The 12,581-nt window shown below is 47.8% G+C and overlaps 1 protein-coding gene across 6 annotated transcripts in view; it reads right to left on the minus strand.

The window, feature by feature from the left end:
• The window catches only part of SHOC1 (shortage in chiasmata 1), a 134,549-nt gene that overhangs the window by 38,569 nt on the left and 83,399 nt on the right, over positions 1–12,581 (minus strand). For all 6 annotated transcript variants that reach the window (XR_011362317.1, XM_069964340.1, XM_069964337.1 and 3 more), the window contains 2 exons: positions 12,197–12,375; positions 5,535–5,652 (listed from right to left, as the gene is read on the minus strand). Coding sequence is in view for 5 of the 6 variants with exons in the window: in XM_069964340.1 (XP_069820441.1) it covers positions 5,535–5,652; positions 12,197–12,375 (297 nt within the window). In the remaining variant the exon portion in view is untranslated. The remainder of the gene's footprint in view (positions 1–5,534; positions 5,653–12,196; positions 12,376–12,581) is intronic.

The raw sequence follows: 12,581 nt of genomic DNA on the forward strand, positions 1-12,581 counted from the left end.
CAGAGGCTGGCAGAATTCCACCAGTTTTACTCCATGTGAACGGAGCCATATACTGTATAGTAAGATACTAAAGGCGTAGTACGATAAACGATAAATAATTATGTTGCCAGGGCTACAGGGAACATAACAGAGGTATATAGGGCCTATAGTCCTGCCATGTACATTCCTCTATACAGCGGTTGGTAAAGATGCACTACACTACAGATCACTGGTAAAGATGCACTGGTGGAATCTAATAATGTGCTACAATAAAGTCTATAAAAAACATGTCAGTCTTCACACAACATTTTGTGTGCATAAAGGGCTGTTTTTCTATAGGCTTTAATGTAGCATTATATTCTAAATACAACTGTATTTTATGCCTATTTTACTGTTGTATTTTGTTATTGTTTTCTGTATGTGAATATAAGCCTTAAGGGTATATTCACACGGACGGGCTCGCAGCGAGATTCTCGCTGTGAGCCCGGCAGGTCCTGGCAGTTCCCATACACTACATACTTGCTGCGGTCTAAACGACCGCAGCGAGTATAAAATTATACCGCCCTTAACCCCTTCTGCTCCTGCCCGGCTCCCCCGCTGTAAGCATACTTTACCTGTCCTCGCTGCACGGGTCCGGCGTCCTGCTCTCCCGCCCGGCCAATCAGTGGCTGCGGCTGGGCAACACACTGATTGGCCGGACAGGAGAGCAGGACGCCGGACCCGTGCAGCGAGGACAGGTAAAGTATGCTTACAGCGGGGGAACCGGGCGGGAGCAGAAGGGGTTAAGGGCGGTATAATTACATACTCGCTGCAGTCGTTTAGACCGCAGCAAGTATGTAGTGTATGGGAATTGCCAGGACCTGCCGGGCTCGCAGCGAGAATCTCGCTGCGAGCCCGTCCGTGTGAATATACCCTTAGTGTGACTTCTTGCACTTCAAATTAGCCATAAACCTATAGAAAAGCACCTATAGTAAACCCTAACCTTTTCCCCCCCTTTTTAAAAAAAAAAAAAAAAAAAAAATGTAAAACCTGTAATAGTAATGTACTCCATTGCTGTCAAGGGAAAATTGGTCTGCAAAGAATCACTGCAAAATACCAATACTGTATGTGTGCGCACTCTCAATCAATCAATTGTGGTGCCAGTTGAGAAAAATATTACAGAATGAAGAATATTTACTGCACACAATATATTAAGTTTCCATATTTTTTTGTGATTTTTATTTACGCGTTTTAGGTTTAACAGTTATCAACACGAATAACTTAAAGTTCAGAGCATGATATCAGTATACCATGTAACTGATGGAAGTTTTGGTTTTGTGTTGCACTGTGTGTTTGTGATATGTATGGTAAACAGATCACTGATCTCAGGGAGACCAGTTAAGGATAACACTTTCAGCTGCTGGTTAAAACACTCAATGCAAGCAAATCCTAGGTGGATTGCTCCCTGGGAAACATGAATATGCAAAAAAGAGAGCCTGTGGAGCCTCATTTAAGAGTCTTGAAACACAGGATTATCAAGATGTCCCTCCAGGAAGGACCCAGCCAAGGGGTGCCTCCTGTAGGGAAACCACCAAAACCACCATATTACGTGGCCCTACATGTCAATGTAATGACAAGGGAAAAACCAAGGAATTTACTGTATTGAACACTTTAACCAGCAGCTGACAGTGTTATTTTTGGCTGGTCTACCTGAGATCAGTGATCTGTTTCCCGTATGACTCTATTAGGCATTGCTCGCACCTAGCCAGAATCCTGTTCCATACTGATGAGGGGCAACACCCTGAAACAGCTGTCTGTGGATGGATACCTGGTGTCAGGAACTTACCTGACCACGCTCCAGTGACGTCTTCCACGGCTGAAGCGCAGTGTTGCTGTTAGGACGCGAGCTGTGTGTTCAGCAAGGCGTCCATAGCAGTCAGGCTGCTTTTGATTTTTTTTTTCTCTTCTCTGCTATTCCTGGATGTAGGAGTGTCCAGTGTCAGGGAGGGGGTTCTGTTAGGACTCGAGCTGTGCGTTCAGCATGGCGTCCATAGCAGTCAGGCTGCTTTTGATTTTTTTTTTAACTGACAGCTGACTCTTCCAGTCAGATGTCAGTATCTGGGCTGGGCTGGGACTTCTAGTCCTATAAGTACAATCACTTGCCACAAGTTCCTTGCCTGTGATAGAGCCTAGTAACACTAGTGTATTTTGATCTAGCATTCCTCTGACCTGTTTATCCTGTTTTCCTGACCTCTGGCTTTTGGACCTCGACTATTCTTTTGGACTCTGATTTTGTACCTGAGTATACAGAACGTTGCTGACTTGGACTACTGACTACCCCTTTATTGTGTGTATTAGTCTTGTCTTGTTTTGTGTGCCTCACTTTACCGCAGGTGAGGGAACGCCGCCAAGTTGTCCGCTGCCGCCTAGGGCAGAGTGTGGCAATCAGGTAGGGACAGCTGGGGCGGGTGTCATCGGCAGGGACTGCACTGTCTATTTGTCTTCCCAGTCCCCGTCCTAACAGCTGCCTTCCCAGCCGGGGCCGCGTGGCGTTACGGATTCCTGACAGCGTCCGACAGAGAGACGCCGTGGGCTCCAGTGATGTGCGGCCGCTCAGCTGAGCACTGTTTGCGCTCAGGCAGAGTGGCAGACGCTGCTGCCACCCAGCCTGCAGCCCTACATGTGTTTTGGATTAGGACTCAGGAGTCCGGACCAATCGTGTTCTGGTCCGGACTCCTGGTCCTGTATTTAAAGGGCCAGCGGTCATTTCCTGATTGCTGGCAATTAAGGTTCATACCCTGATCCCAGCTCCCCCTGTCTACTCTTGCGATCCACGTTCCTAATTCCTCTGTTTGCTTGACTCGTTACCTGACTTCCCGCTTGACCTTTGACTATCCGTTTGATTCCTGATTTTGTACTGCGATGTCAGTTATTTTTTGACTTGGCTTGTCGACTCTCCTTTGTTGTGTTTGTCCGTCTGTCTTGTTCGGTGTTACACTTATTAAGTGTAGGATACGTCTTTGTGGTTGTCCACGGCTGCCTAGGGCCGACTGAGGCAAGTAGGTAGGGACAGTGGGTGGGTTCATATTTAGGGTCCACTGTCTCGTCTTGCCTCTACCTCCCCGTCCTGACACCTGGCCTTGGTTTTCCCCTTGTGATTACATTGACATAAAGGCCACTTAATATGGTGGTTTTGGTGGTTTCCCTACAGGTGCCACCCCTTGGCTGGGCCCTTGCCAGAGGGATATCTGGCTAGTCCTGTGTTTGAGACTCTTAAATGAGGCTCCACGGGTTCTCTTTTTTGCATGTTCTTAAAATGTGTCTCTCAAAAGGCAGTAGTATCCCTATAGTAGCTCTTCTGTGAACCACACAAGCTAGAGTTCACACCACACACCCATCAATGAGCCTTGGGTTCACAGATATCCTTCCAAGGACCACTTTTGCAAGATACTAGTGGCCATATAACTGTTATTACAACTCCATCAGTTTTTAAGCCTAAGGCTATGTTCCCGCTCAGTAAAATAAAATCAGAACACAGCCGTAATTGGCAATGCAATAATGTGCTCTATTGAAGTCTATGGGTAATTGACCATCAGTACAAACTCAGTACACAATTTCACCTGTATTTTTTTCTGCTAGTACCCAGGAAAACAGACATTATGCTGGGACCACACTGAGTCAGAGGCTCCATTTTATGATATTACCAGACAAAAAAATGCAGTGTTTTTTTTTGTTGTGTGAGATTCCAGTAAATTGATGGACACAAACAGTAAATCCAATAGATCCCATTAAAGCGACTCTGTACCCACAATCTGACCCCCCCAAACCAATTGTACCTTCGGATTGCTGCTTTTAATCCAAGATCTGTCCTGTGGTCCGTTCAGGAATTGATGCAGTCATTGTCTTAAAAAACAACTTTTAAACTGGCAGCCCCATGCCCAACGGGCGTGGCCTAGATTGTGTAAGCATTAAGCTGGATCTGGGCTGGATCGTTAATCACCTGTGCAATGTTCAGACACGAGTAAATGTTTCAATGGCATTCCTAATGATGAAAAGGGTGGGGAGGAGGGACGGAGGGGTGGTGCAAAGTTAGGGCACAGATACTCCCTTTGGACACGGGGCTGCAAGTTTGAAAGTTTTTTTTTAAGACAATAACTGCATCACCTGCCAAACGGACCCCAGGACAGATCCTGGATTAAAAGCAGCTATCTGAAGGTACAAGTTGTTTGGGGGAGTCAGATTTTGGGTACAGAGTCGCTTTAAAGTCAATGGGTTCTGTTGGGCTTTGTTCGTGTCTGTTGGTGCAGTAGTTCATATGGCATTGTTTTTCAGTGCAGAATTACTTTATGAGTTTTGAAACAGCACCTCTAACGCAGTGTGGGCCCAGCTCAACAGGAATCATATTTACCAGTGTGTCTCTTTTATTTTAGTTGTAGCAGTCTGTGTACAAGCACACACTAATGGATAGATGCAGCATTATGCTGTCTGCAGAAATTTTTTAAACGTGTCATAAATTTTCCATTACATTAATTGAATTTGTGTTGTCTGGAAAGCTTGTTATCTGTTGTGGTGTCCTAAATGTTTAATATTGTAAATCATGTTTTGCACCATATAATGGACAGTGGTGCCTACAAAAACATGTTATGTTGTTACTTGTTTTATCAGGTCTTGAACAACCCTATATACTATCATGTGGAAGTGTCAGGATTTTGAGTTGAGCTGTGCGGCCGAGAAGGCGCTGAGTTGGTGCATTCCAGAATCTTGTCTGAACACAGGTTTATTTTAGGTTTGTTCAGCCCCACCCGTCTTGCTTGTTGTGCCTTAGCAGCTTCAGGGTTAACGTGCTGCTGTGCAGGTGAGCTGTGTGGAGGATCAGGGGCAGGTCCAATCAGCTGCTGGACTGAGTTCCTGATCCTGCATAAATAGTAAGTAAGCCCAGCATTCTGAGCTGGCTATTAGTTGTTACTAGTCCCAGCTCCCCTGCTCCTTACCTTGCTATTGTTCTGCCTGTGTTCTGACCTTTTGCCTGACCTCTGACTATCCACTCTCTATCCAATTTTGTATTGTGTTGCCCGTTCAGTTTTGACTTGGCTAGCTGACTTTCCTTTATTGTGTTTGTTCATCTGTCTGCGTTTTGTATGTTGCACCTACTCAGTTTAGGGACCGACTCCGTGGTTGTCCGCGGCCATTTAGGGCCGTCCGTGGCAAGTAGGCAGGGACATTGGTTGGGTCAAGCTTTAGGGTTCACTGTCCTGTATTGTCTGTGTCTCCCTAGCCTTGACAGGAAGATCTTTGCTTGGTTTGTTGTTTGTACATAAGGTTTCAATGCAAAACTATTGCAATTTACCAATGAGTATGCTTTTCATTCCTTAGTTTCTTGTTAGTTCAAGTGGGTCAATTAAATATTCTCAGCATTAATTAGTAATATAAAATATCATATGGATACATTAGCCATTATAATAGCAAGTGCTGTTTGATGAATTACAAAAAAAGTAAGAAGACATTAGAGCACACACATTGGTTGTAAGTGTGAGGTTTGAGACAATATTGTTATATGCTCATAATACATACTTTACCTTGACTCAAGGATGTTAAGTAATTCTAAATGATTGAAATGTTCTGATGACAGCAAAACATATGGGACATGCATGCCAAGCAAGTGGATGTTTCGTGGATGTGGATGCTTTGTTGTTTCTTTAAAAATAAAAAGGAACAGAAACATGTCTATTAAGCAGTATTAATAAGAAAAACATTCAACCCTCCCTCCCCTTAACAATGAGGCAGCTTACATTTTTGTTAAATGTCTCTATCTCTTTATTTAGGCTGCCAAAATAATTTCATTAGATGCCGAGTGTAGCAGAAATGTAGTACCCTTAGTAATGTTAGTATATATGCTATTAACCCCTTCATAACAGCCCAAAATGGCTTAAATGGCCAGGCCAATTTTCTTTTTTTGCATTTTAGTTTTTTCTCTCTCCTCCTCTTCTTAAAGCTATAGTGGTTTTATTTCTCTATCTACAGGGTCATGTAAGGTTTTTTTTTCAGGAACATGTGTATTTTGTAATGGCGCCTTTCAATCTACCATAATTGCTCCTTCCACTCAAACGCCACAATTGTGCCATGATCGAGGCATTTAAGGGGTTCATGACAGGCTGCAGCGCCTGAGCTTGCTTCATAGCACCATAGTTAAAGGAGAAGTCCAGCAGTTTTTAAAATGTGGCAACCAGCAGGGGCAGGGGGAAATTGATGAGGAGTATAAACTTACCTCTCCCCATGCCCGTGGTGAGCCGGTACATTCCGGCCGATGGACTGGTCACTGGGTGGGAGGCTGCTCCAGTCGCTGATTGGCTGGAGTGGACATTTCATTAGTTGGGACAGGGCATCACAACTTTAGGGAAAATGCCTTCCGGGGAAATGCCTCACCTTTAATAATGGTGTACAGGTACTGCATGGGTATTCTGGTCACTGACGCCCATGCCATACCTACTGAATACGGCATGGGTAGTCTTTTTATATGTTGCTGCTCTATTATAAAACATAACAAACATCTTATACTTAACTCTTGCTGCATCTCAAGGTCCCCTGCTGCCCACTCAGCTAATCACTGAGTGAGATGGGATAGCACTACGATCAGGGCCAGACTGGCCATAGGACATTTCTGGCAAATGCCAGAAGGGCCGATGGCCTCCGGGGGCCGGTACCGTACTCCTCCGGACCTGGCGACTCCTTTCCCCTACCGTAGGAAAAAGGAGTCACCGAGCCAGGAGGAAGACTGGATGGCAGGGCTCCAGATGGCGACCAAAATGGTCGCCAATGCGACTAATATTTTGCAAATGGCGCCCAGATTTATTAATCTGGGCGCCATTTGCGACTGGCCCCGGCGGCGGCGCGCTGTCTCTTTAAGTCCGGTCCCCGGCTGATGCGCGGCTGCCGGGGGTGTCCCGTCCTATCCCCGGCAGCGCGGCGCGTCAGTGAGCTGCCTGGGGCCCTGACTTCCGGCACAGGAAGCGCGCGTCAGAGACGCTTCCTGTGTCAGAAGTCACAGCCCCGGCGTACAGGGAGCTCACTGATGCGCCGTGCTGCCGGGGATAGGACGGGACACCCCCGGCAGCCGCGCATCAGCCGGGGACCGGACTTAAAGAGACAGCGCGCCGCCGCCGGGGGAGCGGGTTGTCAGGTGAGTTTGTGTGTTTATTTTTTTTAAATACTGCTTAGCATAGAGGAAAGGGGGGGGGGCATCTATAATGGGGGGAAGAGAAGGGGGGGCATCTATAATGGGGGGAAGAGAAGGGGGGGCATCTATAATGGGGGGAAGAGAAGGGGGGGCATCTATAATGGGGGGAGAAGAGGGGCCATGTTCAAGGGGGGGAGAGGGGGCTAGCTATAAGGGGAGGGGGCATCTATAATGGGGGGGAAGAGGGGGCATCTATAATGGGGGGGGGGGGGAGAGGGGGCATCTATAATGGGGGGGGGGGGAGAGGGGGCATCTATAATGGGGGGGGGGGGGAGAGGGGGCATCTATAATGGGGGGGGGGGGAGAGGGGGCATCTATAATGGGGGGGGGGAGAGGGGGCATCTATAATGGGGGGGGGGAGAGGGGGCATCTATAATGGGGGGGAGAAGGGGGCATCTATAATGGGGGGGAGAAGGGGGCATCTATAATGGGGGGGGAGAGGGGGCATCTATAATGGGGGGGGGAGAGGGGGCATCTATAATGGGGGGGAGAGGGGGCATCTATAATGGGGGGGGGAGAGGGGGCATCTATAATGGGGGGGAGAGGGGGCATCTATAATGGGGGGGAGGAGGGGGCATCTATAAGGGGAGGGGGCCATCTATAAGTGTAGGGCAAACTGGCTGCAGACACTGGGAGATAGATATATGCACAATTATTATTATCAGGGCCCCTCAGGTGTCTGTATTGTAGGGGGTCACTTGCATTAGTCACTAGGTGAGAGATATATCTATTTATATACACATCTTGTGGGGGGTCACTATGGCTGCAGTCATAAGTCTAGCTCAGTATGTATAGACTGTTGCAAGCTTTTAAAGGGAACCTGTCACCCCCGGTGCCGGGGTGACAGGCTCCCAACCCCCCGTTAGAGCCCCCTATACTCACCTCATCGCGCCGGGTCCCGCTTCTGGAGGTGGTCAGGTCACGGAGATCTCAGCCGCTGCAGCCCGGCGCGCACACTGAGAGATGAGTCCAACGCTCATAGAGAATGACGGATCGCTGGACTCTCCCGTCATTCTCTGAGCGTTGGACTCATCTCTCAGCGCACGCCGGGCTGCAGCGGCTGAGATCTCCGTGACCCGACCATCTTCAGAAGCGGGATCCGGCGCAATGAGGTGAGTATAGGGGGCTCTAACGGGGGGTTGGGAGCCTGTCACCCTGGCACGGGGGTCAACAGGTTCCCTTTAAGTTCAAGTTCAGAAGAGTAAGCCTCATTAAAAGCTGAAGTACTGAGTCAGACTGTATATGGTTGTCAGACTGTATATGGTTGTCAGACTGTATATGGTTGTCAGGTTGCAAGTTTCCATGTTGAACATTTTCAAACTAAGAAAAGAGAGAATCTAAAGGAGGAGGAGGCTGCCGTGGCCTCTGCACACAGTAAGTCCCATGTAACATAACATTAATTTTACATGGTTTAAAATGTTGGCGACCAAATATTCTATTTGGCGCCTAATTTTTTCAGGTTAGGAGCCAATGGCTCCTAGGTAAATTTTTTAGTCTGGAGCCCTGGATGGGCCACAGAGCTCTGTCTGGCCCACGTATGATGTGCGGCTGCTGGGGGTGTCACGTCCTATCCCCGGCAGCGCACGCATCATAGAGCTCTCTGTGCGCCTGTAACTTCCGGTACATGCCGGAAGTCCCAGGGAGCCCTATGATGCGCGCGCTGCCGGGGATAGGACGTGACACCCCCAGCAGCTGCGCATCATACGGGGGACAGACCAGGAGGACAGAGGATCGACGGGGGAGCGCGTTGTTAGGTGAGTTCTTTTTTTTTCTTTATTTCTTTCTATCTGCTTTGCGGGGGGAGAGAGGGGGGACCATTTTTAAAAGGGGGTGAGAGAGGGGGCCATCTATAAAGGGGGGGGGAAGGGGGCCATTTATAAAAAGGGAGGGAGAGGGGGGCCATGTATAAGGAGAGGGGGTCATCTATAAGGGGAGGGGGCCATGTATAAGGAGAGGGGGCTATCTATAAGGGGAGGGGGAGAAAAGGCCATTTATAAGGAGAGGGGGCCATGTATAAGGGGGGAGAGGGGGCCATCTATAAGGGGGGGAGAGAGGGGGCCATCTATAAGGAGGGAGAGGGGGGCATCTATAAGGGGGGAGAGAGGGCCATCTATAAGGAGGGAGAGGGGACCATCTATAAGGGGGGGAGAGAGGCGGCCATCTATAAGGAGGGAGAGGGGGCCGTCTAAAAGAGGGGGGGAGGGGGCCATCTATAAGGGGGGGGCAATAGGGGGCCATCTATAAGGGGGGCAACATAGGGGGAGAGGGGGCCTATAAGGGGACAACATAGGGGGAGAGGGGGCAATCTATAAGGGGACAACATGGGGGAGAGGGGGCCTTTAAGGGGACAACATAGGGGAGGAGGGGGCCTAAAAGGGGGGACAACATAAGGGGGGCATCTATAAGTGGGACAAAACGGGGCATCTATAAGGGGACAACATGGGGGGACAACATAGGTGCCATCTATAAGGGGGACAACACAGGGGGGCTATTTATAAGGGGGACAACACAGGGGGCATGTATAAGGAGGACAACACAGGGGGGCCATCTATAATGGGGACTACACAGGGGGGGCATAGATAATAGGGCATACATAGAGGGGGGCATATACTATAGTGGACTACATAGAGGGGCCATCTATAAGGAGGGGCTACAGAGAGGAGGGCCATATACTATAGGGGATGCACAGAGGGTTTCATCTACTATAGGAGGACTACACAGAGAGGAGGGCTCTCCAGTAGATGCACATGGAGCCATCTATATGGAAGGCTGAACAAGGGGCCACCCATAAGGTGGCTACATAGAGGGGGGCATATACTATAGGAGATACACAGAGGGGGACTATCTATAAGGAGGCTATATAGAGGGGTCATATACTATAAGGGGGTCAGATAGAGTCAGCCTACCCACTAAATGAGTGTGTAAATAGAGATGTGCAGTTTGTAGAGAGATGAGAGTGTGGAGCCTAATATGTTTGTCTGGCATATTCTGTGGATTTGTGGCTTGTAGAAGTTCTAATGGCCGAGGGCAGATAAAGAAGAAAATGAAAAGGGAAGAACTCTGATCAGAGAAGACGTCCCCTATGAGTCACCTGATGTAACTGCACTGTAATGTATATGGTGTACAGAACCTGTGTGGAGCTGAGTCTACCTCTATATAACTGTATGAGGTATAAAAGATGGGAAGACGGCACTCCAATAGTGAAAAATGTGTGATGATTTATTCACCCATACACTTAATGCAACGTTTCGACTCAAGCATGAGTCTTTCTCAAGTCGAAACATTGCATTACGTGTATGGGTGAATAAATCATCATGCATTTTTCACTATTGGAGTGCCGTCTTCCCATCTTTTATTCATTATGCTGTGGAGTCGGGGGTCGACTACCTGAGAGACGTGCACCCACTGGCTGGAAGCCGTTTGACTAGAAGTCTGCACAGTGCCGTTCTGTTGCTACAATTTTGGCTAACTGTATGAGGTGATATTGGTCTATGTGGTGACATTTGTCAGTATGTGGTGGCATTAGTCAGTACATGTGATGGTATTAGTCAGTATGCGGTGGTGTTAGTCAGTATGTGGTGGTATTAGTATGCGGTGGAGTTGGTCAGTATGCGGTGGTATTAGTCGGTATGCGGTGGTATTAGTCAGTGTGTGGCGGTATTAGTCAGTATGTGGTGGTATTAGTCAGTATGCGGTGGTGGTGTTAAACTCAGCACTGTGACCGGGGCCAGAAGCAGTCTGTACACTGTGTAGTGGTGACAGCCTGTAACTGCAGCTCAGCTACACAGTACAGAAACAGAAGCTTCTGATCCCATTTACTGTGTTATTATCTGCAATTCCAGTCATGGCTGTGATGATACAACATGTAGCCATGCTGCACTCACAACATTGTCACTTTTCACTGTGCAGCGAGTGGGCCTGTGTGCTCTGAAATGCCAGGGCTGATTTTCAGTCCCAGTCCGGCCCTGACTACGATAATTGAGTTGCTGAGTGGGCTGTCATTCCCAAGACAAGTTTGTCTCGAAAGTGGAGGGGCCTGTGGTCAGGGCGGGCCCAGAGACACCACAGGAGGACACCAAGGGGAGCGTGATGGGCTGTAGAAATATAGTAGATTGTTAGCAGAAAAGGACCACTTGGTCCATCTAGTCTGCCCTACATTTATCCCAGGCAGATTTATTCTGTTATCATAGATTTACCTACCACATCTGCTGGAAGTTTGTTCCAAGCATCTACTACTCTCAGTAAAGTAATATTTTCTCACATTGCTTCAGATGTTTCGGCTACCTAACCTCTGACTGTGCTCCCTTGTTCTTAATTTAGCTTTTTTTTTTTTCTAAAAACCCCTCCCTCCTTAACCTTATAGGCTGTAGGCTGTATCCATGTTTTCCAGGACTCTCTAGTGCTGCCTCCAACTTCTTCCGCCACCGGTAATCAAATAAATGCTCAAGTTTGCTCATCTCTACTCACAGCCAAGAGAAGAAGACATGGGCTGGGCTTTCCTGGCACAGTAACAAAAAGGCTTTTATTTAGGTGAAGGAAAGGACTAAGAAGAATGACTAGCCCTATTAAGCCATGTTTTCCTGCTAATAGGTCTGCTATCTGCTAGTAGGTCTACACAGGGCAACTAGAGGAGCAAACGAGAGCTGTCAGCGGGTGAGTATAACTGGGGGCTGCAGGGAGCTGCGGGGAGGGCTGCCCGGGTGATCTCTAGATTGTCCGGGCAGCCCATAGCAGATAATAGCAGTCTGCTGCTGCTGCTCCTACTCCACGGAGCAACGACAGCAGATCGGCAGCAGACTACAACGATCAGCCAACATCGTTCATTTCGGCTGATCGTTGCCTTCTATTACACAGGACGATTATCGGCCATAACTACCGATAATCGTTTAGTGTAATAGGGCCTTAAGGGGTTCATTATGTGGGGTCCTGTTCACATTACCTGTTTTCACAATACATGAACCAATGCGACCTATAACATTAAAATGTTTCCCACTGATTACTTACCCAACAAGAGATTATGTGGCACACTTGTTTTAAGGGTCATGTGTGAGACATTTAGGTTCTGACACAATTGTAGCCAGTAATCAGTACAGTCATACTCTACAACAAGGGAGAAATGAGCCCACGGAAAGCAGTTTCCTAAGTATTGATTGTTAGATATGACACAAGAGTAACTTTTTAAGCTGTAAGAAAATGAAATAGTATTTTAACATGTAGTATCTATGAAAAAGAAACATTGTAACTTGCTTTTATTTTACCTGATGTTACTGCCTTCTAATGTTTAGGCTGGGGGATGTGGGTGGCATAGTGACCAGAAGTTGTGGTAAAAAAAAATCCCAAAACATAAAGGGGACATTTACAAAGGCTGTGTCCTGGATGAATGCTAGGC

This window comes from Dendropsophus ebraccatus, chromosome 3 (genome assembly GCF_027789765.1).
Source record: "Dendropsophus ebraccatus isolate aDenEbr1 chromosome 3, aDenEbr1.pat, whole genome shotgun sequence".
Lineage (NCBI taxonomy): Eukaryota > Metazoa > Chordata > Amphibia > Anura > Hylidae > Dendropsophus > Dendropsophus ebraccatus.